Source organism: Neurospora crassa, linkage group I (genome assembly GCF_000182925.2).
Source record: "Neurospora crassa OR74A linkage group I, whole genome shotgun sequence".
In the NCBI taxonomy this organism is placed as follows: domain Eukaryota; kingdom Fungi; phylum Ascomycota; class Sordariomycetes; order Sordariales; family Sordariaceae; genus Neurospora; species Neurospora crassa.
In genome coordinates, this window is record NC_026501.1 from 3,131,450 (window position 1) to 3,152,562 (window position 21,113).

The 21,113-nt window shown below is 53.8% G+C and overlaps 5 protein-coding genes and 1 non-coding gene across 6 annotated transcripts; 3 read left to right on the forward strand and 3 right to left on the reverse strand.

The window, feature by feature from the left end:
* Positions 1 to 1,747: 1,747 nt before the first annotated feature.
* NCU02668 (cell wall synthesis protein-Penicillium chrysogenum) lies at positions 1,748 to 4,422 on the forward strand. The gene is made up of 3 exons (XM_011394696.1): positions 1,748 to 2,289; positions 2,508 to 3,879; positions 3,939 to 4,422. The coding sequence occupies exons 2-3, from the start codon at positions 2,599 to 2,601 to the stop codon at positions 3,993 to 3,995; spliced, it is 1,338 nt and encodes a 445-aa protein (XP_011392998.1). The 5' UTR covers positions 1,748 to 2,289; positions 2,508 to 2,598; the 3' UTR covers positions 3,996 to 4,422.
* A 646-nt stretch (positions 4,423 to 5,068) lies between these two features.
* NCU02669 (signal sequence binding protein) lies at positions 5,069 to 10,709 on the forward strand. The gene is made up of 3 exons (XM_960349.3): positions 5,069 to 5,315; positions 5,418 to 9,480; positions 9,552 to 10,709. The coding sequence occupies exons 2-3, from the start codon at positions 5,567 to 5,569 to the stop codon at positions 10,222 to 10,224; spliced, it is 4,587 nt and encodes a 1,528-aa protein (XP_965442.1). The 5' UTR covers positions 5,069 to 5,315; positions 5,418 to 5,566; the 3' UTR covers positions 10,225 to 10,709.
* Positions 10,426 to 13,927, reverse strand: NCU02670 (ATP binding L-PSP endoribonuclease). Its single transcript, XM_960350.3, has one exon. It carries the CDS (start codon positions 13,672 to 13,674, stop codon positions 10,804 to 10,806), a length of 2,871 nt encoding a protein of 956 aa, XP_965443.3. The 5' UTR covers positions 13,675 to 13,927; the 3' UTR covers positions 10,426 to 10,803.
* Positions 13,928 to 14,169: 242 nt separating this feature from the next.
* msn-1 (MSN1-like) lies at positions 14,170 to 17,469 on the reverse strand. Its single transcript, XM_960351.2, has 3 exons — positions 16,964 to 17,469; positions 16,393 to 16,902; positions 14,170 to 16,097 (listed from the first exon to the last, which is right to left on the reverse strand). The coding sequence occupies exons 2-3, from the start codon at positions 16,880 to 16,882 to the stop codon at positions 14,860 to 14,862; spliced, it is 1,728 nt and encodes a 575-aa protein (XP_965444.2). The 5' UTR covers positions 16,883 to 16,902; positions 16,964 to 17,469; the 3' UTR covers positions 14,170 to 14,859.
* Positions 17,470 to 18,150: 681 nt separating this feature from the next.
* Positions 18,151 to 18,951, reverse strand: NCU14017. Its single transcript, XR_897801.1, has 2 exons — positions 18,587 to 18,951; positions 18,151 to 18,529 (listed from the first exon to the last, which is right to left on the reverse strand). It is a non-coding gene; the product is annotated as a ncrg112 (non-coding RNA).
* A 674-nt stretch (positions 18,952 to 19,625) lies between these two features.
* On the forward strand, positions 19,626 to 20,205 carry NCU02672 (hypothetical protein; the record flags this gene model as incomplete). Its single annotated transcript, XM_960352.2, has 3 exons — positions 19,626 to 19,762; positions 19,879 to 19,974; positions 20,043 to 20,205. The coding sequence occupies 3 exons, from the start codon at positions 19,626 to 19,628 to the stop codon at positions 20,203 to 20,205; spliced, it is 396 nt and encodes a 131-aa protein (XP_965445.2).
* Positions 20,206 to 21,113: the final 908 nt, after the last annotated feature.

The window sequence follows — 21,113 nt, forward strand, 5'->3', positions numbered from 1 at the left end:
GCCCGTGCGATTTAAGGACAGGGAAACGCTTGAGGCAACGCATGAAAGAGCAGCCTTTCATAACAGAGAAGGAAAAAAGCAACGCAGTGTCCAGCAGAACAGCGTCGTCGTCAAGCAAAAAATCGATGTTTCGACATGAGACAAGATAAAGAAACAACAGGAACACACATACCGAGCTTATGGTGATCGTGCCTGGATTCGTCCGATGTCACGTCGTTAAATTTCCTGCTCGCAATGTACCTGTCATCCGAGCTGTATTCTCATGCAGCTGAACCGCAGGGTCTGTTCACAACCGCACTGACCGCTGTCATCTCTCCTTTTCAGACAACTACCTCACTTCGACAGGTCTGCAACAACAAGTGGCCAAAGATTTCTCACCAGAAGTCTTGGAACTCGTACAGTAGCACCGTCTACTATCAGCAAAATGTTCTAAGAAAAGGGAAGCGAAAACACAACCTGACGAGGTTGTTGCTGGATCGTAAATCGACCCACCCTTCCCATCCTGCCCAGTGCCCACTAAGGCGAAGCCAGCTTGCTAATGCACCCTAAACCATAGCAGGTTAGTCAGGAACAGAAACCTGCGAGACTACACTAATTCAGCAGGGATTCAATTGACGATAAACGGGATCAGGCCAAACCGCGCTGCCCATCCGGTCACTCCTGGGGATAGTTGCCCGCCTATTTAGAGCATATGGGAGAAGGCCGAGGGTAGCAATGATTAGCACAATCTCCGGAGCCGCCTTTTCCATAGAGTCAAAGCATGAAACGGACAATGCCATCGGACAACAGTCCAGAGAATGATTCTCTGTGTGGACTGTGCTGCGACTGCCGCTGCCGGCCGGGGAGGACAGAAACACAATTCTCGGCACTTCCAAGTGACGGGGAGACAGGTCGGCAAGGCCTTGGTTCCATTGTCTGGGTGCAACTGGGGAGAGCCGGGAAGCCCTGACTTTTATACGAAGCAGAGTTACATACGTAGCTACCTAAACTTTGCCGTATGCCCTTCCTTCTCTTGCATCGAAGGGTGGCGTTAGAAGGACTCACTATATAGCCGGGGTATGTCCACGTCATCATCGTGCTTGCGCGGCCGCAGGGGCAGTGGCACAGCGCAATAAATAAAACAAACATCGAAGCGGTGGAAAATTGCTGATGGATGGCGTCCTCTTACTCATCGTAGTGTTATGGAAAAATAGAAGCCTCTGGCCAATCTTGGCCAATCTCCAGTTTCCTCCATCCCCCCGTCGTCCATGAGAGGGTGGCCTCTGCTCATCTCCTCCCCTGCTGATGCTGCGCAAAGACCCTGGCACTCAACAGCTTTTGCCAATCACAGCGAGCGGTTCCTGAATTCTCTCTCGCCAAATCCAATGCCTGCACGTGCGTTCCTGAGGTTCCTGGTTCCTGTGCCTTGCAGTGTACCGCAGCCGCTCTGGTTGACAGACAGACAGACAAACACACACACACACACACACATACACACACGTGCGCGCGCACACACAAAGACAATGTGACATTGTTGTGCTGGGTAGCTGCCACTTTCCTCTCGTGGCATCGATACTTCTCTTGGTTCCCTAGAAGCGCAATTCGTCAAGGAAGAAAGGATCTCCAGTGGTTGTCCTGCGGTCCGGCGGGAAAATGGCGGGCGCGTCGGGTCCAGGGCAGGTGGCCGAGCTGGCAGACGACGGAAGCCAGCCAGACCACCCAGACGGCGAATCGGCGAGGGCCCTGGTTGTGGTTCCCCAGACACTGCATGTCTCTGGCAGGAAGCGTCTAAGGGTGCCCTGTCACGGTCTCTTCATTTCGCTCGAGTCACGTTGCTTTTCCGCCCGGCGGATGGGGCCCCTTGGAGCCCTTTGCCAGAAAGAGTCTTGCCCCGTTCCACTGCAGTGCAGCCCACCTTCCTGCCCACCGCTCGCTTCGCACGCCTTCGTACTGTGTGTATGTACCACGCTCGTTAGTAAGTGTAGTGTAGTGCAGTGCAGTGCAGGGTTCTAGGTCTGCAGTCCAAGGGGGTCACAACAGTCGCTAGTAGTGTACATCCACTACTTGAGCTCGCCTCCTCCACTTTCTCTTGCTCCGTTTCTTTCACTCCCTTGGACGGTTCCTTCAACTTGGTTGTTTCCACCTCCACATCATCGGCGCCCTTTCGCTTTTTTTTTTCGCGATCAGGATTTCCATCCAACAGAGAGTCCTCGATTCTCTACCACATTCTTTTGGAACAACAGCGGTGTCACTCTTTTAGAAATTGGGATCAGGCTGTTGTCTAGTACAGACGCCCGTCCAGACCAGCAGGTGAGTAGCTCTGCAAAATGTTCAACCTCAATCCACACTACGGCGCGGATGGGACCAGGTGTGCCTTGTGGATGATCTCAGACAATGGTGATCTTTTATCGAGATCAGCCTTTATTTTTTTTTTGTTTCGCCTCAAAGAGATCCACGAAGGGTTCAGCGCCAGCCTGGGCAGTATCTAAGTTGGAAAACAAAGACTGACAGGGACGGTCGATGATTAGCAAGCATTCACTTTCCTGTAAATAAAAGCCGTTACACAAACACCAGAAACCCTGTCCTCGACAACATCATTCCGCTTCAAAAACAGCGAAAATGAAGGGAGTTATTGGACTCGCCCTCGCGGCCGCCGTTTCCGGTGTCGTCGCCCAGCCTCACAACCACCACGGTCACCACCACGCCAAGAAGCACGCTCACGCCGGTATTGATAAGCGCGCCGATGGTACTGTCGTGGTCACTGAGGTCGTTCAGGGCCCCACTGTCGTCGAGTATGTCCTAGACGGCAAGAAGGTCGATGCCAATGAGGCGGAGAAGGGCATCAAGGAGGGTGATTATGTCGTCCTTGGCTCATCCAAGCCTTCGTTCGTCGCCCCCCCGCCCGTTGTCTCGACCTCGAAGGCTAGCATCCCTGGCGGTGCCCTGTTTCTCGAGCTGACTAGCTCGATGTCCACGTCTACGTCTACGTCCACGTCTACCTCATCGTCCACCACTTCGAGCATCCCGACCACCTCCTCGAGCCCCATTCCCAGCTCGACCTCCAGCGAGCCCCCCGCTGCCACCTCGTCGGCGGCTTCTGAGAACCTCTCTGGCGGTGGACTTGACAGCGAGTTCCCCAGCGGTAAGATCAGATGCGATCATTTCCCCAGCGATTACGGCGCCCTCGGCGTTGACTGGCTCAACTTGTCTGGATGGACCACTCTTGCCAAGGTTGGCAAGCTCATGAAGGGCGTGGCCATCAACAACTACGAGCAGCCAATCAGCGGCCCATGCCAGCCGGGCATGCTGTGCTCGTATGCCTGCCCTCCGGGCTACCAGAAGACTCAGTGGCCTGAGGACTCCCAAGGTGCCACTGGTCAATCTATCGGTGGTCTCTACTGCAACAACGACGGCTTCCTTGAGCTCACGCGTGCGAGCCACCCTACCCTTTGCGAGCAGGGTGCCGGCGGTGTTTATGTCAAGAACATGCTCCCCAAGAGCGCTGCCATCTGCCGTACCGACTATCCCGGCAACGAGGCCATGGTCATTCCTCTCGAGACCAACCCCGGCGGCCAGTACCCTCTCACCAACCCTGTGTCTTCTTCCTACTACAAGTGGAAGGGCCAGTCCACCACCGCTCAGTACTATGTCAACAACATGGGCATTCCTGTCGACGATGCTTGCACCTGGAATTCCAAGTCCTGCCCCGACTGCGCCGGTAACTGGGCGCCTGTCAACGTTGGTGTTGGCAAGAGTGACGATGGCGTTACTTATATCTCCATCTTCCCCAACGCCCCCACTACCAACGCCATCCTCAACTTCGACATGGAGATCCAGGGTGATATTTCTGGCGAGTGCTGGCTCAAGAACGGCAAATACTCTGGCAGCAATGGCTGCACGGTATGTTTTGCAAAGTCTTTGCCCCTTATGATACCGCAAATTACTAACAGGTTGGATAGGTTGGCCTCAGCGAGGGTGGCACAGCTACCGTTGTCCTTAAGCCCCGTGGCGATTAAATGTGGTCAGTATGAAGATGTGATGAGACGTGAAATGGGTTTGGGTGGTTTACATATATATGTATATGCTGGATTTCTTTACCTCGTCGTTCTGTGCCAGCCTAGGCAGCAGAGTGACCGGGGTCCTTTTATATCATCACTTTGGGGAGGTTTTTATTCGTTTTTGGGCCCGGCCAGCCTTGACAATCTAGAAAGAGGGTAGGGCTATAGAGAGTCTCGCCGAATTTGGGTGACAGTTCTTCATAATCTTAGATGTGTATATTTGCTACTTGCTGGTTGGGCATTTTGGATGGATGGAGACATGAGACTTGGGTACGTAGTTAGAAGACCAGAAGCTTCTGACGGCCCACCCGGCTCAGCTCCATGCAGCGTATGATGTAGTGTACCTGAGGGAGGCAAAGCAATGAATTTCTGATTTTGATTGCGATTTCTCACATCTTGGTCAATATTTTTTTTTTCCTTTTTTTTTTTTTTTTTTTTTTTTTTTTTTTTTTTTTTTTTTTTTTTTTTTTTTTTTTTTTTTTTTTTTTTTTTTTTTTTTTTCCCCTCCCTCCCCTTTCCAGAGTTGGCTCTCGATGAAGTCTTTGTTGTATATCTATGCTTCACCATTGTGGTTGTGTAACCGTGCGAGAACTATGGAGGAACGAATCGAATGGTAGGGAAGACAAAGCATGAAAACTGTGATGGAGTTGTACATATTTGGCGGTTGGCTGTTTACTGGATTCGATTCTCGTGTTTTTGGCTGAGAGATAGAGGTATGGTGGTGGTGGTCGTGGTGGTGGTGGTGGTATTCCGGATGCCTGGAGTAGGGTGTACATCTAGGTCGGAGCGCCCAAAAGACAGGATCCGTCTCAATGCTCGCTGGGCCTGGAAGCGCTGTGCGGGCCGTTGGAGCTTCCCTTCCACTTCTTGCTTCCGTTGTGTACTGAAGGCTTTGATCGCAGTGGAATTCCAGGCTGGACAAGCGCTCCGTTGCGCGATCTGCAACATGGAACCAACGGATGAAAGGCTGACGCGGAGGCCAAAGGGAAGTGGCGCGAACCGGGCGTGATGGGGCCCGACCCTCCCCCGACTGCTATCCGAACTTGTGGCGAGCCGCTCCCCCAACTGACAAGCAGGCGTCTCAGCTTGCGGCACAGGCGAGACAGGCAACAGGACAGCACAGACGAGTTGCTTCACACTAGTCAGGACCACATTCTCGTCCCATCCGTCTTCTTGTCATATGCAGAACCAGGTTTTCGCAATCAACTACTACCAGTAGAGCTTCGTATACCTAACTTTGCATCCCACTGCTGCGTACCGATCGCCGTTGTGCTATCCGTAGGTGACACAGCCCCCGACTGCCTGACAGCGTCACGGCGATGCCCCTCTCTGACCCACCTTAAGTAGCTAGCTTGAATGTTGACTTTCCGCGCGCAACAGATATCTCGACGACAACATCGCCAGCTACCCACCCAACCGTCCGCTTAATTTGTCGAACCGCAACGCAAAATAGAACACCTGGCGACGCTTCCCCGAACGCAGTCATCGAGTTCTCGCTTCATGTTTGCCGGACCTAGAAGCCCCGAATCATGAGGGTCAGGGGAGCTCTACAGGCGGCGGCCTTGCTGGCGTCTGCCCTTTGGGCAGCACCCCTCCTAGCCAAGGACCACCCAACCTTCAAGACAACCAAGCTGGATACTCAGCCCAACAATCTCAACTACTTTGAAGGGTCCGATACTATTCTGTTTCATGACACTCACAAGTCCAACCTCTGGCGCTCCGATGACGCAGGCGCAACATGGTCCGTGGTCAAGGACATCCCAGACGGCAAGGTCGCTCGGCTATATATGCACGACTTCGATTCGAAGCGGGCTTTCGCAATCACTGATGGAAGAAAACATTACCGCACTACGGACCAAGGCAAGACGTGGAAGACGTTCGAAGTCGATGCTGCATGGGACACAGAGCGGTTCGATATCCTGCACTTCCATGCTACGGATCCCGACCGCATTATCTTCAACGGTCTACACTGCCTCGGCTTCCTCTGCGAGGAAGTGTCTCTTTACACAATCGATGACTTCGAAACCCCTGCCAAACCTCTCCGTCCTGATACCCTTGGCTGCTGGTGGGCAAAGTCTTCTCCCGTATTCACGACTGGCGACTCGGACCTTGACAAGGATCGCATCCTTTGCATCATCATGGGCGTCGATTCGATCTTCTCAGAGGACCGGCGCCTGGTCATCTCGGACGACTTTTTCAAGGCTGATAAGGAGGGGAATATTCAAGAGTTCGAGCCAAACCTAGCTGGTGATAAGCCCGTACGTGGTGTCGTCAATGTCGCTGCTGTGAAGCGGTACTTCATGGTGGCTACGACATCCGCCAACACCGACGAGATGGCGCTCTTTATCTCCACCGATACCAAGAAGTGGCAGCGGGCCATGTTCCCCAACGCGCATGATGATCACGATCACAAGATTGTTCAAGAAGCCTATACTGTCCTGGAAAGCACAAATTACAGCATCCAGCTGAACGTCATGACCGGCTCAAAATCGGCACCGATGGGTATCATGTTTACCAGTAACTACGATGGCACGTATTTCAGCGAGAATCTCGAGTATACCAACCTCAACATGTTTGGCCACGTCGATTTCGAGAAGATTGCCGGCATTCAGGGCATCTTCCTGGTTAATAAAGTGGATAACGGCAAGGAGGTGGACGAGAAGCCTAGCACCAAAAAGAAACTCGTGTCAGAGATTACCTTCGATGATGGTCGAACTTTCGACAAGGTTACCGCGGACGGCAAGAGAATTCATCTTCACTCGGTCACCGAACTTAACAACGTCGGTCGTGTCTTTTCAAGCCCGGCACCCGGTCTGGTCATGGCCAATGGCAACACTGGTGATTACCTCGGGGACTACTGGGAGGATGCCAATCTCTATGTCTCCGATGATGCCGGCAAGACTTGGAAGAAGGCACTGAAGGGGCCACACAAGTACGAATTCGGAGATCAAGGATCTATTCTTGTGGCTGTTCGCGATTCAAAGGAGGAAGACATCTCAGAAATCAGCTACTCACTTGACCATGGAGAGAACTGGGTTGATGAGAAGCTACCCGACGATCTGAAGATACAGCCTTGGATCCTCACAACCACCCCTGATTCGACTGGCCTTCAGTTCGTGCTTATTGGCAAGGCTAAAGGCGCATGGCACGTAATTCATATCGACTTTGAGGGCCTTCACGAAGCTACCTGCAAGGAAAGCGATATGGAGGAGTGGCATGCCCGAGTTGACAAGGACGGAGAGCCTACTTGCATCATGGGACACACTCAGACCTATCCCCGTCGCAAGAAAGATGCCAAGTGCTTCCTCAAGAAAGAGTTCAAGCTTGCGGAGGTGGAGACCAAAGACTGTGATTGCACAGACCAGGATTACGAGTGCGATTACAACTTTGAGCGAAACGACAAGGGCATTTGTGTGTCTAGAGGACCCATTCCCATCCCAGAGGGCGCTTGCAAGGAGGGTGATAGGAATGGTAAATTCCTGGGCACCTCGGGGTACCGCAAGATTCCCGGCAATACCTGCAAGGATACTAAGGAGACAAAGGATAAGTATAAGGATGTCGAGCGATCGTGTGGTGATGGCATCGGTGCCCCACCAGATGAGGCTACGGGTGAGCTCCAGCAGGTCGACACCAAGGGCAAATTCGGCCACTGGACCCATTGGGAGAAGCACTACCTCGAAAGAGGCGAGTCTAGTAGCGATTCCAGCGAGACCATCATCATGAGAGGGATGAACCGCACAGTTGATGATTCAGGGCCAAAGGTTGGTCCTATCTGGAGGACCACAGATCACGGCAAGAAATGGGACAAGGTAGATTTCTTCAAGGACGATGAGGTTATCAGCATTGTTCCCCATCCTACTGTCAAGGATTGGGTCTTCTTCCTTACCGAAGGCAAGAAGCTGATCTACACGCCTGATCGTGGTAAACGCTTCCGCACTTTCGAGGTGCCGCAACCCGCTGACTTTGAGGCTGCCGCCAACGGCATCTTCCCGCTTATCTTCCATCCTGACAAGCCGAACTGGCTCATCTGGCTAGGGAAGAAGTGCGAAAGCAAGAACGACTGCTATCGGGTTGCATACGGCACCAAAGACGGAGAACGTTGGGAAACCCTTGCCCGCGATGTCTACCGGTGTGAATTTACGGGAGCGGAGGCTTACGGGCGCAAATACGCGAACCGCGCTTTGGAGCAGATTCTTTGCCTCAAGCACGAGAAGGAAGGTGACAACGACAGCGCCCTGCAGCTTGTCTCATCCAACGACTGGTTTAACCAGGATGAGAGAGTACGCCTGAAGGAGGCCAAAGAATTCGCCACCATGGCAGAGTTCATCGTCGTTGCGACGGAAGATACGGAAAAGAAGACGCTGCGGGCGTACGCTTCTCTTGACGGCAGTCTCTACTCCGAAGCGAAATTCCCCTTTGGGTTTGAAGTCCCTCACCAGCACGCATATACTGTCTTGGACAGCTCAACCCATGCCGTCAATCTCTTTGTGGCGACCAGGATGGAGGGTGATAAGAGTCTTGGTACAATCCTGAAGAGCAACTCCAACGGTACATCGTACGTTGTCAGCGTGAAGAACGTCAACTGCGACCAGTACTTCTACGTCGATTTTGAGAAGATGGTTGGTTTGGAAGGTGTTGCTCTCGTCAACGTGGTCGTCAATCCAGATGCGAAGAGCAGCGCGCCCAAGAAACTTCAGACCAAGATTACGCATAACGACGGCGCCCAGTGGGCGTACCTTCCTACTCCTAGAAAGGACGAATTTGGCAAGTTCCCGTGCTCGTCCAGCGGTACTGAGAAATGCGCACTTCATATTCAGGGTTACACCCAGCGCAGGGATCGTGGTAAGACGTACTCATCCGAGGGTGCCGTGGGCGTCATGTTTGGATGGGGTAACGTGGGCGACTCCCTCGGATCGATCAAGGATGCCGACACTTTCATGACTACAGATGCCGGTATCACCTGGAAGCGGGTCAAGAAGGGCAGATGGAATTGGGCCTTGGGTGATCAGGGCTCTATCATCGTCCTCGTTCCTATCAGGGGACAGAAGACGGACACGCTCGAGTACTCGCTTGACCAGGGTGCTACTTGGAAGAAGCACACTTTCTCCAAGGAGAAGGTTGATATCTGGGATCTGACTACAACGCGCTCTGGTAACTCGCAAAATTTCTTGATCTGGGGTGAGAACAGCGACGGTCTGTTCACCACCAAGATTGACTTCACCAAATTCACCGACCATGTGTGCAAGTATGATCCAGAGAACCTCAGCAAGTCCGACTACCAGATCTTTTCCCCGAAACACCCCCTCCAGCCTGATGGATGTTTGTTTGGACATGTTTCGCAGTATCTGCGCAAAAAGCCTGGCTTGAAGTGTTTCAACGATTTCAGGTTGGATCCGCTGTACAGCAAGCAAAACTGCACCTGCACCAGGTCGGACTTTGAATGGTTAGTATTCTCGCTCTTGCTTGTTCCCCTTCTCGAACCCCTTCAGATTGCTAACGCGGACAATTTTACAGCGACTTTAACTATGAACTCGACAAGCACGGCCAATGCTCCCTCGTCAGCGGCCTCAAGCCCAAGGACCACAAGCTCTGGTGCAAAGAACATCCCGACGAGATCGAGTACTACGAGCCCACCGGCTTCCGCCGTATCCCGCTCACCACTTGCCAAGGCGGCCTGGACTTCGAGAAGGCGGCGGCCGTCCACCCGTGCCCGGGCCACGAGGACGACTTTGAGCGCAAACACCGCGTCTCGGGTATTGCCATCTTCTTCGCCGTCGTCCTCCCCGTGGCTGCCGCCTCCGCCATCGGATGGTGGGTCTACCGCCACTGGGATGGAAAGTTTGGCCAAATCCGTCTCGGCGAGCAAGGGGCGTCCACCATGGAGTTCTTCGATGCCGATAGGCCCTGGGTCAAGTACCCCGTCATCGCTCTCAGTGCGGTGGTGGCGCTGGCGGGCGCTATGCCGCTTGTTTTGGGAGCCCTGTGGAGGACAGCCAAGAGTACGGCGGAGAGATGGGGTATCGGAGGCGGTGGCGGCGGGAGAGGTGGCTGGAGCCGGCTGGACGGTGGCGGCGCGTCGAGGACGTTCAGGACCAGGGATAGCTTTGCAAGGGGGAGAGGCGATTATACCATCGTGGATGAGGACGAGGGAGAGTTGTTGGGGGAGGAGAGTGATGAGGAGGTTTGAGGTGTGAATTGTTCCGGGCGTGAAGGAGGTTTCTTGGTGTGGAAAACGATACGGTGGTGATTTGGGTTAGTCAAAGAGATGGGAAGATGTATGGGTGGCTTAGACATTCATGACACATGACAGGGAAGCGTGGACGGATGACTGCCGTGGTCAAGTTGTGGTGGTTGGCTGAATACTCCTGCATGGATATGACGTGATGCGATGCGATGCGAACATGTAGATTATGAAACTGCCTTCATTTCATTCACCTTCTTACGCTGTGGCGCTGGTGTTATCGGTACATAGTCGAAGGACAAGTATCTCTGCTCCTTTGACCTCTTTCCTCAGACGTCAGAGTTGCTGGTTTGGGAAGACTTTGAATAATGTGTTGGGATGGGGCTGGGGGAGAAAAGGATGCAGGGTTGTATTGAGTGAATTGGATCAGAGTAGGTGTTCGTTTGACAAGATGTAAGTATCAACATTGACATGATGATGTGTTATTTCCATGTCTTCTTTCTGGTTCAAGTCCCCGGGGCAAGTGCAGTTAAATGTACCCACCCTCAGACTCCAGAAGTCGTACCCTCCTTTCATACCACTCATTCATTCAAAGACACTTTGGTAAATCGTCACAGAAGCCAGTCTTTCCCCATAAGCATCCCAAAGCGACGCGCACGGCACCACAGCTACGGACACACCTCCACCACCACCACCACCACCACCAAGGGCGGCGGCGGCGGAAAGGCTGACATCCACATAACGCACCATGACAGATGGGCCACCCCTTTCCTTGTCGGGCTCTCCGTGTCCCTGGTTGATCAACCGACGTGTAGACAACCTCGCGAGCTCATCGACTGTGGCAAACGAAGATGAAGACGAAGACAAAGATGATGAGGGGGGTGAACTCCCACCCATGTACCTTTCCACCACAATAGTCTGCAGGAGAGCGGGTTGTCGGCCTGATGCTTCAATTTTGACTCCCTTGTCATCATCATCATCATCATCATTGTCCATATCGTCCAAATCGTCATCATCGTCGTCTTGCTCAGACGTGGAGGGAGGAGAACGGACAACAGTCTGATGGACCTCCACCACTCTCTCTTCACCAGTCCCGTCATCGCTGTTTATATTTGCCGCAAAGCTCTCCAAAACCGTCACACTCTTTGACCCAGCCTTGGCGACGCCCAGATGCGCGTGCCACTCGACGCCCGCGGAGCGAGGGAGCTCGGCGACTTGTGCAGCAAAGAAGGGTGGGATTGTCCTCCTCTTCTTCTTTTCGTCCTTGCTGTTGTTATTCTTGGAGAGGACACTCCAATCCGGTAGCTTTGGTTCCGAGGAGGAGGACTCTTCTGTGGAGGTGACAGCAAAGGACATATACCGGGGATTGAATTTTCTGTCCCAGAGGTCGGGGCCGTCGTCCTCGTCAGGGTCTGAGTTAGCGTCAGAGTCCTCCTCGTCTGATGCAACCTTGGAAGACCACTGATGGGCAGATTGCCACGTCTTGTAAGCCAGTCTGGCCTTTTCGCTCATGGGCATCGAAAAGGAGGAGTCGGTGGTGGTGGTGGTGGTGGCCGCGGGGAAATAAGCCACGGCGCTAGTCCACCATTGCACGCCAACTTCGAGGCCGATGCGCCAGAGGTGTTGGAGTGAGAGGGCGAGTTGGGTGTTAAGTGCCTGTCGCTGTTGCTCTGGTTCCGCAGGAGGCAGGGCCATGGTGGCGGGTACAAGGGGGATTTGACCCGCGATGGTAACTAGTCGTGGACCACCGTTACCGTCGTCATGGTTGCCGCCAGTTGAGTTTGAGGGTTTTGAAGAAGATGATAGACTGGCCAGCGGAATTGAAATGGCTTGGCTATATGGTCCAATGTTGGCGGGAGCCCAGTATGAGCGGGATTGCACGTGAAGACCTTGTCGGCGCTGGTCGGTTTTGGATTTGTTGGTGAAGCCGGTGTGCACGGTGAGGTAGATGGCGATGCTGATGCTGCCATTGCTGTTAGTGAGGGCGGATAGGGAGTCACCGCAAGCAACACAGACTCGTGAAGGAGGGTTGGGTGAATCGAAGAGGGCACCGTAGATGGAGTTGACGGTAGGGAAGTCGGCCATGTGACGGAGGAGAATCGTGGAGGTGAGAATCGCGGATGGAGGGAGGTTGGATTGCCGGAGTCGTTGGCGAATTCGAGAAACGAGCAATGATGTTTCTGTCTCGACCGTGTTGCTGCTACCAGCGGAGGAAAAAGCATTGCCGAAGAAGCACCATTGTTGTAGTTTTCTGTCGTTGAGACTCTGAGGCAGTCCAAGCTGAAATGTCCCTTCTTGCTTCGACAAGCTGTGTTGAGGTTCCATGTTAAGCAGAGCCAGAAGCTTTCGAGCTTCCTCCTCGCCAGCGGAAGCACTCGTGTTCAAACCCTCCAACACGCCCACAAACCTAGCATCCAACAAATCTGGGATCCTGATTTTTCCAGTATCACTCTTCTCCTCATCAGAAGCCGCCACGGTGACTTCTTTATCCTCCAACTTTGCACTTCTAAAACTCAACCAAGCACACCCTCCTCCCTCTCTAACAACCCTCCTATCCTTCTCCTCCACCATAATCCTCTTCCGAAATAGCTGTCGTGGCCCATCCAACACCAACGTCTCGAACTCCCCTCCCTCCCCAATCACTGCGCCCTTCTCCGACGCCGTCCCGAACCGCCGCATACTCCTCGCGACTCTCTCCTTTCCCAATCGATCCGCGACGTTGGTCCAGAGGAAGGAGTCGTCCAGTCCGCCACTGGCTACTTTGATGATGCGCGCTTCCATGCCCGCGGCGGCCATATCATCTAGAAGTTGCGCGTCCGTGGTTGCAACGTCTCCACCAGCCAAATGTTGTGGGACGGGCAGGATAGGGAACTTCCACAGAAAGGCCAAAGGCGTCAGGCCCAAGCGGACGGCTACCGACTCGACGCGCGTGCGCTGGTAGGTGCTGAGGATGGCGCCAGCGCAGATGGCGTTGGCTTCGGGGTGGGCGCGCTTGATGGCGAGGAGGAGGGGGATCATGGATTCTGTTTCGTCGTCGTCGTCTTTCACGTGTTTCGCTTTCGCATTGTTGTCTCCTTCACCTTGGACAGCAACCGCCGTTGAAAAATGCGAATAATCCTTCCCCTGCGTGGCCCCCCCGAGAATGGGCTGGCGGTACAGCGGAATGCCCGTGGCCTCGGCGTACAAGGGGATCACTTGGTGGCCGACGGTTTGATACATGAAGCTGTTTAAATCTTCTTCTTCTCCTCCTCCTCCTCCTTCTTCTTCTTCTTCTTGCTTTGATCCTTCATGTTCATTTGTTTCTGGTGGGTGTAGATTTGCTAGAGCTACCACTCGATGACCGTGAGCAAGGCAGTGGAGGAGTGAAAAGAAGCTGTCTTTGCCGCCGGAGATGAGGGCGATGACGTTCAGCCGTCCTCCTTGAGCTGGAGGAGGAGCCGCGGGGGTAGTCATCATGCGCTGACTTGATGCTAGACCTGACTGTGCATGTGTTTCCCTGGTTCTTGTGCTCTTTCCGTCGAGTATTGGACACAAGCAGCTAATGGTGATTTCGGTCAGCCGTCCTGCTACTGAGGTGACGACAGCCCAGGATCCTGGGATGTGTGACTTTTGATGGTAACGTGGGTCCAGCACGAGCCGCCGAGACGGGTAACTAGTAAAGCCTCCTTATGCTTGGATGGATCAATTGTCAACGTGAAAATATTCGTCGAGATGGTGTTTATCGTCTGGTCAACTATCAAAACTTCACGCACTGCAACTACAGTGGGGACCCCACTCAGGCCGCACTGCGGTAGAGTGGTACTTGATCATATCACTAATTTGGTGCATTTAGAGAATATCGTAAGTATACCACTAACTGAGGGTAGGTAACTTGGCTGTCAAGTCACGCTGAGCGCATCTACGAGCTGAATTGACCAATATTTGAGAATTCACCAGAAGAGGCAAAAGAAGCAAGACTTATTTGAATGTGCATTTCTAGATGCCTTTATTCTTTTCTCCTGACCAACTGGCCCGAGTCTTTGTGATGCTAAGCTAACGACGATACAGTCCTATCCTGCAAACCGAGGATACCATGAGTATGATGTGGAGGAGGAAACAACAGCCTTTTGTTGAGAAGAAGAAGAAAAAAAGTATGAAGGAAGCATGCGCGGTGGACGGCTGAGCCAGCTGCTTCGTCCACCGAACGATTAAAAAGTCCGGAAACATCAAAGTGTAACAAAACTAATAAGGAGTATGTGTAAACTCCAAAGCAACTAGCTGTGTGCGTCTAAGACAGAGGACTGCTGTCCTCCTCCAATCGATCAAAACTCAAAACCCGGGGGAATCTTGCAATACCTATAACGCCCTTTTATATTCCAACCTTTTCGAAAGGCATGGTGAATGGGCGTCCGATATTGCGCATCCATCGTTCGTAACAAACATCGAGGGGGTATTCTTTCTCTTTCTCTCTCTCTCTCTCTTTCAAATTCTTTTGACCCTTGAAAGCGCCGATGGTGGGGGTATTTCGGCCAATGAATCTCGTAATGGTTCATGTCTAACATCAATAACGCCGGCTCCGTTCCACTGCGAAAACCGTCGTTAATGGGGAAGAGTGTGCGAAGAAGTGAACAAGCGGGTTTAGATTAGCGCAGTGAAGGCTATTCACTCGCCTCTCCTCCGCTTCTTCTTGTTGGAGTCACTATCGTCCGATGAGTCACTGCCGCTGCCTGGAACCTCGGAAGCAACCTGGAAGAGGACCTTGCCAAAAGTGTGGCAGTCCTCGCTGGTGAGGGCTGGACCCATCATCGGATGATGGATGAAACCGGGGTGGTGCATGCCCATCAGTTCGGGGTCGTTGATCAAGTCCATGACAAGCGAGCCAGAGCCATGGGTACGGGCATGCTGAGACAGATTGTCGGAACGAGAAAACTTCTTGCCGCACTCGCCGCACTCGAAAGGCTTGTCCTGAGTGTGCAAAGACCGGTGGTGACGCTTGAGGTGCTCCTGGCGGCGGAAACGACGGTTGCAAATGTCACACTTGAAGGTCTTGGAAGGATCTTCGGTCAAGGACTGCTTGCGGCCGCGGCGGTTGGTAGGCACCGGAAGCGGCGTCGACGCCTGCTCGCCAGCCTCGACCGAGGATTCGGTGGTCGCGTTGGACTCGGTGTTGTTGCTCTCAGCCTCGGCGCTGGCTGCCTGCTGGGTGTGTTCGCTGGCCGGGGCCTGCTTCTCGGTGCTGGCGGTCTGGTTGTCGGCAGCGACGTCCATGGTGGACTTGCGTGCGTGCCTTGCCCTCTTGCTGGGGCGGGCCTCGCTATCGGAGCAGCAGTCGTCCTCAACCGACTCAACGTCGTGCATGTCCTCGAGTTCGTCGCAGAAAAGGCTGGACTGGTCGAGCGAAGCAGCGCCGGAGCTGGAGCGCGAGCGGCTGCTGACGCTGGGGGAGCTCTCAACCAGAGAGCAAGAGCCGCTGGTGAAGGGAGACTCGTCCTCCGAGTCGATGTCGGTCAGGACGGAAAGGATGTCAAAGACAGGAAGGCCAGCAGTGAGCTGGGGGTTGAACGAGTAGTCGAAGGGGGTGGCGAGTCTCTGCGGGGCAATGCCTTGGGAGAAGTAGTCGCGGTCCTCCTCGTCGGGGGAGTAAATGGTGGGGAAGTACTCGGGAGCAAGGGTGGAATTGACAGTGCCCACGGTCAGCTCGCGCGGATCGCAGACGCCGTCGACGGGGACCGGGAAGATGGAGGCCGGCTGCACGAGCGGCGACGCGGCAGGCGAGAGCAGCGTGGTGTAGGTGGGAGTGGGAGTAAGAAGGCCGCTGGCGGTGGGGGTTGGCGTGTTGAGGCTCAGGTCATTGGAGGGGAGCATGGGCACCTGGATGCGGGCCTGGTCGGGAAGGTACACTAAAAATTGGGGTTCCTGGTCAGCTCAGCGCCCAGAAATGCTCGGACCAGCAGTGCGCGGGCAATCAGAGTCGGGCGTCCGCCCGCGATTTCCTTGCTGCAGCAGCCTCCACATCCCGCTTCCATCTTGAAACATTAGTTGCAGCCAGCCAACAAATCCATCCCGTCACCGCTTCCACTCCGACCCACCGAAGCTCTGCTTGCTTGCAACTTCCCAGCTCGCTTCCCTTTCTTGCCAAGGATGCTGCACTGCACACGCAAACAGAAACGCAATGAAAAAGAGACAAATACATACCAGGTGTAAGAGGAGGAGAATAAGGCTTCATTTCGTGACCAGCAGGCTTGACCTCGAGGCCGTCCATTCCCGACACCATGGGGTTGCACGGAGTCTGGAGCAAGTCGCAGCTGCGCGGGCTGCTGGCAGCGCTGTTGGAACGCGTCAGCGGAGGGCTTGGCGGCATGCCGCAGTAGTCGCCCATCTCGGTTTGCAGCTTGATGGCGGGTCTGGCGTGGGAAATGGGCTGAGGAGAGGCCATGGGCGTGAGCACCTGAGGGACAGGCATGCTGGTAATGCTGTCGAGGTTGAGGAACGGCTTGTGCTGCATGGGTGACTGGAGGCAGCCCGAGTTGCGTCTGGAGTAGATGGGCGTCGACGGCACCGGCGGCACAACGGGGAGCATGTTCATCTGGTAGGGAAAAGGGTTGAAGATGTGCTGCCGTTGCTGCCTCTCGGGGCTGGCGTCTGATTCATAGAAGATGAAGGGCTGAGCCATGATGTCTTCCATCTTGATCGTATTATATAGTGCTATCCTGCTATTAGCTGCTTATTCCTCCCAAGTCGATGCATGTCGAACGTTGGTACCAACCAGGTAAGAGGTAGTAGCTTTTGTAACTGTGGCAATCGATAGATGCCTCTGACGTCGGGGGGGTTTATATATTAAGTGTTGTATATATGTGTGTGTATATATATATGTATATAGATGTCGCGTCGTGTTGTTACTATTGCTTCGTGCCGTGAAGGGCTAATGATGGTGTTGACTGGTTGCCTCCGGGGGAAAAGATAGGCTGGCAGTCTAGATTAATAAGTCGTTGTACATAAACCGGATCGAGAGCTTGAATTGTCGTCGAGCTGGTGCCAATGGTGAACTGGTTGACTGAGACCAAGTGGTGATGTAAATATCAAATGGAAACGAAGGAGTGTTATCCAAAACCTCGAGATCCAAAAAGAGGGCAGAGACCGGTAAGTAAAGGAATAAATACACCACACGTCCAAGAACAAGATATGCCGATCTCAAGAGTGGAAAGAGGAAGCGTGGAGACGGGGACCCTGGGAGGATAAGTAAGTCCCACCGAGATCAGCGGACAAAAGACGATGCAACGGCGCTGGACAGGAACCGGCTTCGACTGGTGAGACTGGGCAAGCCGGGATGGTCGACACCGCGCCCCAGGACAACAACCAGGGCCCAGCATACCACCCGGGATGTACTGTCCGGGTACGGTCTATGCGTTCTTTGGCTGAGAGGTGTACATGTGTTCTGTGCGTACCAGAGCCATGTACGTATACTATACACTAGTCGAAATGCATACTGGACCTCGCTTGAAGGTGACAGGTTGTACCTTGAACTGTACAGACTGGGAAGTTCAGGAACCCACCGTGTCCACCCGACCCATGTCCTCATGTTTTGGGGGGGGGTGGACGGTGGACGGCAACATGAGAAGATGGGTGGGTGTGGGTGGGCTCTGGCTTGTCTGGAGGAAAGGCACAGCCGCCAGTCCAATTCTGGTACTATTCTAATTCTGGACTCGAGCGAGCAGCAGCAGCAGCAGCACCATCCCAGCAGCCTGAATGAAGGTACCACAGAGCGAACCGCAGCACGGGTACCTCGACGCAAGCTTCCCCGTGGACCGTGAGCAGCGATCTTGCAAGCCCAAGTGCTCTCTAGTGCCGCCGAGGACATGAACGGCCCCAGTGAAAGCCAGCAGCTCGCAGTAGTTCTCGCACACTCCGGACCACTACCACACCACCTGGGCCGGTCATCTCACCTCCTGTCCGGGTGCTGAGGGCCTGGTTCGCTGTGTCCTTGCTCTGGGTGTCTCGGAGTGAGGACCAAGCTTGAGCAACGAGAAGTCACGGAGGCCATAGAGCCCGTTGAGAGGCTCGGCTCCCATCCAATGCGTGCGTTCTTTTCTCGTCGTGGTTGGCATCATGGCTCCGATGTTTACGACGACTGTGTCGCTCCAGTTCCACAGGCCCGGGTTCCCGTCCTCGTCCGAGCGACTGGAAATGGGGAATTTCAGATGAGCACCCACCCAAGTTCGTCCGATCCTCAGCGAGCTGTGAGCGGGCGCACTGTGTTTATTACGGTGATTGTGCGTCTGGCTGTCTGGCCGAGCATTGGTCCAGACTGAGCTGGGATTGGGCACGGACACCTCTACAGAGCATCATAGGTTAGCAAAGTACCTCCAAGCAGATCAAATAGGGTTCGGACCAGCGGCAGACGGGAGTATTCCGGTAACATGGGGATGTCGAGACAAGCCCTGGGGCCCCAGCAGCTTCACAGTCTGGACAATGAGCCTGACGAGGCCTGCAGAGGTGAAGCTATGGTGGAGCAGCTAGGAATTACTGTGTGGTAGCAGAGAGCTGCAGAGCTGTAGGTCAAGGCTACTCTTGATTCTGCGGTCAAGCCCAAAGAGAAGCACACTCGACGCTCACGCAACGGGCTCCTGCTCATCCTACGACGAACAAGTTGTCGCCGTCTACCGCTTCTGTCCAGAAGGCCCAAGGGCTTGGGAAGATTGCCTGTACTGTGTAGATTACCGAGATTTGAGCCTGAATGGTCCCGGCCGAAGTCATACATGAGTTGTAGCGTATTGTCGGTAACAGAGCTCTGGAGTAAAAATGGGCGAGAAGGGAAATGGGTTGCTACCTAGGTTGATGGGCCCATCCGGATCCAAGGCCAGAGCCGGGGAGCCAGGCAAATACTGCTGCTAGCACCAGGGCCGCGAGACAACTCCCACCTGTCGCCGCCACTGCTTCAGCGAAATGATGAGCACGGGCAAAAGGCGGGCCAGCAAGGAAGTAGCAACGACGACAGAGAGGTGCGGTGGTATCGCCGTATGTCGGATGGTGTGGACAAGGTGGGGTGATTTGGGATCATTGAGGTTGATTGGGTTGATTAGGCCAATGAAGCTATGGTGTATGTAGTGCACCATGCCCTAGCATATACTCTACGACTTTTTGATACGCAGTAGCTGAAACCCAAGCCTGTGTTTTGTTTGGTGCATTGTCATTGAGCAGCTGCGCTAAAATGGCTGCCTCTGACAGATCTTTCAAAAGAAAATGATACCTCTACGCGATGACTTTGAAAATAAGAAGAAAAAATAAACATAAAAAAAATGGCAAAGTGACAGGTGCACAAAAGAGAGAATGGTGCTGCTCCGCCGTCGGATCTCCCGTTCATTTGACTTCCTTCGCTTCAAAGCAAATCGGGTCGGCGTGCTTGAATTATGATGTGTGGATCCCGCAAAATGGACCCACCGCTGCGACCGGTTCCGTCCCCGTATCTGCCCGGTCTGTGTTATTCGAGGGTCTGGCGTCCGGCAACGCATCAGCTATCCCCGCTGTCATCACTCGCTCAAATAGCAAACTCAATAAGCAAGTTTATGTACTTGTTACTGCACTTTTGAGGTTCAATCGAACTTTTTCAAAATCGCCTCATGCGGCAACCACAACGGCCCTGATGCCCGTGCGAGGAAGTGATAATGCACGTCTCAACGCCAGGTGTGCGATTGGCAGCCAAAGACTGTCCCCGCGGCCGCCGTTCCCAAGTGGTTTCAGCGATAGAAAACACATGAAACGGTCGGAGACCTCACGCAGGTACGCTGTAACCCAACAATGGATCGATGATGGAGACAGAGATGGCCACACAAGCACCGACGAAGTAGTGTACTAGAGGCTCAGGCAGCTCAGCTAGTAGTGACCGTCGACTACGGAATCTCGAGGGTATTGGCCGCACAGGCTTACAGCAGTGGCACGGACGATGGGGCCGTCACGACTAGCTTGCCAGACTTGCCCCTCCGATGCATCATCACTTGGTCGATAGTGTAATGTTATTTGCTGCTGCCAGTCAAGACGCGCCGTCACCATTGAGACCAGTGATTGTGATAGAAAGAGGTGAGCGCCGCGCGGTACGTAGCCGGCCCTCCGCATCTTGTGTCTTTGATTTTTGATTTTTTTTGGTGGTGATGGCGTCGGGCAGTTTCCCTATCACATTGGACAACAACGCCATCAACTCTACTGGGCAGTCGCAGTGGCAAACTCGACGGGCGCCGTCAAATCGGAATCCGAGCCTGGACTTGAGATTGCACATGTCGACCACTCAGCAGTGCCGACACTGATTCTTACACAATCAAGGCTGCCCAAGATTTCAGTTCTGATGCGAACACGGGTTTGACGGGCAGCTCCTGCCTTCGTACTGATTTTCGTACACTACCTCTACCATACACTGCACTGCGGACTTGCATGGATCTTTACAGGCGGCAGGGTTTGTGAATCGCAACTTCCTCCATCGCCGGCGAATGTGCTAGGCGGACGAAGCTGAGAGAGAGAGGCTCATTTCCCTGACAACCCCGCGCGTGCTCTGCAAGTGGAATCGATCAACATGCAAATCTAGCGAGAGAAACAACTCAGACACTCGGCGCTCGAAGCACTGCAAACACGTGCGCACCTTGCTGGCCATCTGTCCGAGCAGCATCTCAATTCTCGAAGACGTCAAACTGCAAATCTGTGACAATTAAAATGGCAATCATGCCAAACATTCCCCGAGGTTTGCCCACAGCCTAACTGGCAAACCATGAGGCTTCTATTTACAAGCCCTTCAAGCCTTCCGAGTCTTCCAAGCATCTCAAATGCCACACTCGAGCAAGCACCAGTGGATAGAGACAGCATCGCCATCATCACATCCACAACTACACAAAAACTTCAACTCAAGGGTCCAATCGCTTCATCAGTGTAGT

What these genes read in the sequence shown, in the direction of transcription:
- NCU02668 (XM_011394696.1), top strand. Translation starts at nt 2,599, where the DNA reads ATGAAGGGAGTTATTGGACTCGCCCTCGCGGCCGCCGTTTCCGGTGTC. An exon ending in CTGGCAGCAATGGCTGCACG is followed by an intron (nt 3,880 to 3,938) that starts GTATGTTTTGCA and finishes CAGGTTGGATAG; the next exon opens with GTTGGCCTCAGCGAGGGTGG.
- NCU02669 (XM_960349.3), top strand. Translation starts at nt 5,567, where the DNA reads ATGAGGGTCAGGGGAGCTCTACAGGCGGCGGCCTTGCTGGCGTCTGCC. An exon ending in ACCAGGTCGGACTTTGAATG is followed by an intron (nt 9,481 to 9,551) that starts GTTAGTATTCTC and finishes ACAATTTTACAG; the next exon opens with CGACTTTAACTATGAACTCG.
- NCU02670 (XM_960350.3), bottom strand. Translation starts at nt 13,674, where the DNA reads ATGATGACTACCCCCGCGGCTCCTCCTCCAGCTCAAGGAGGACGGCTG.
- msn-1 (XM_960351.2), bottom strand. Translation starts at nt 16,882, where the DNA reads ATGGAAGACATCATGGCTCAGCCCTTCATCTTCTATGAATCAGACGCC. An exon ending in TTCTCCTCCTCTTACACCTG is followed by an intron (nt 16,098 to 16,392) that starts GTATGTATTTGT and finishes CCCAATTTTTAG; the next exon opens with TGTACCTTCCCGACCAGGCC.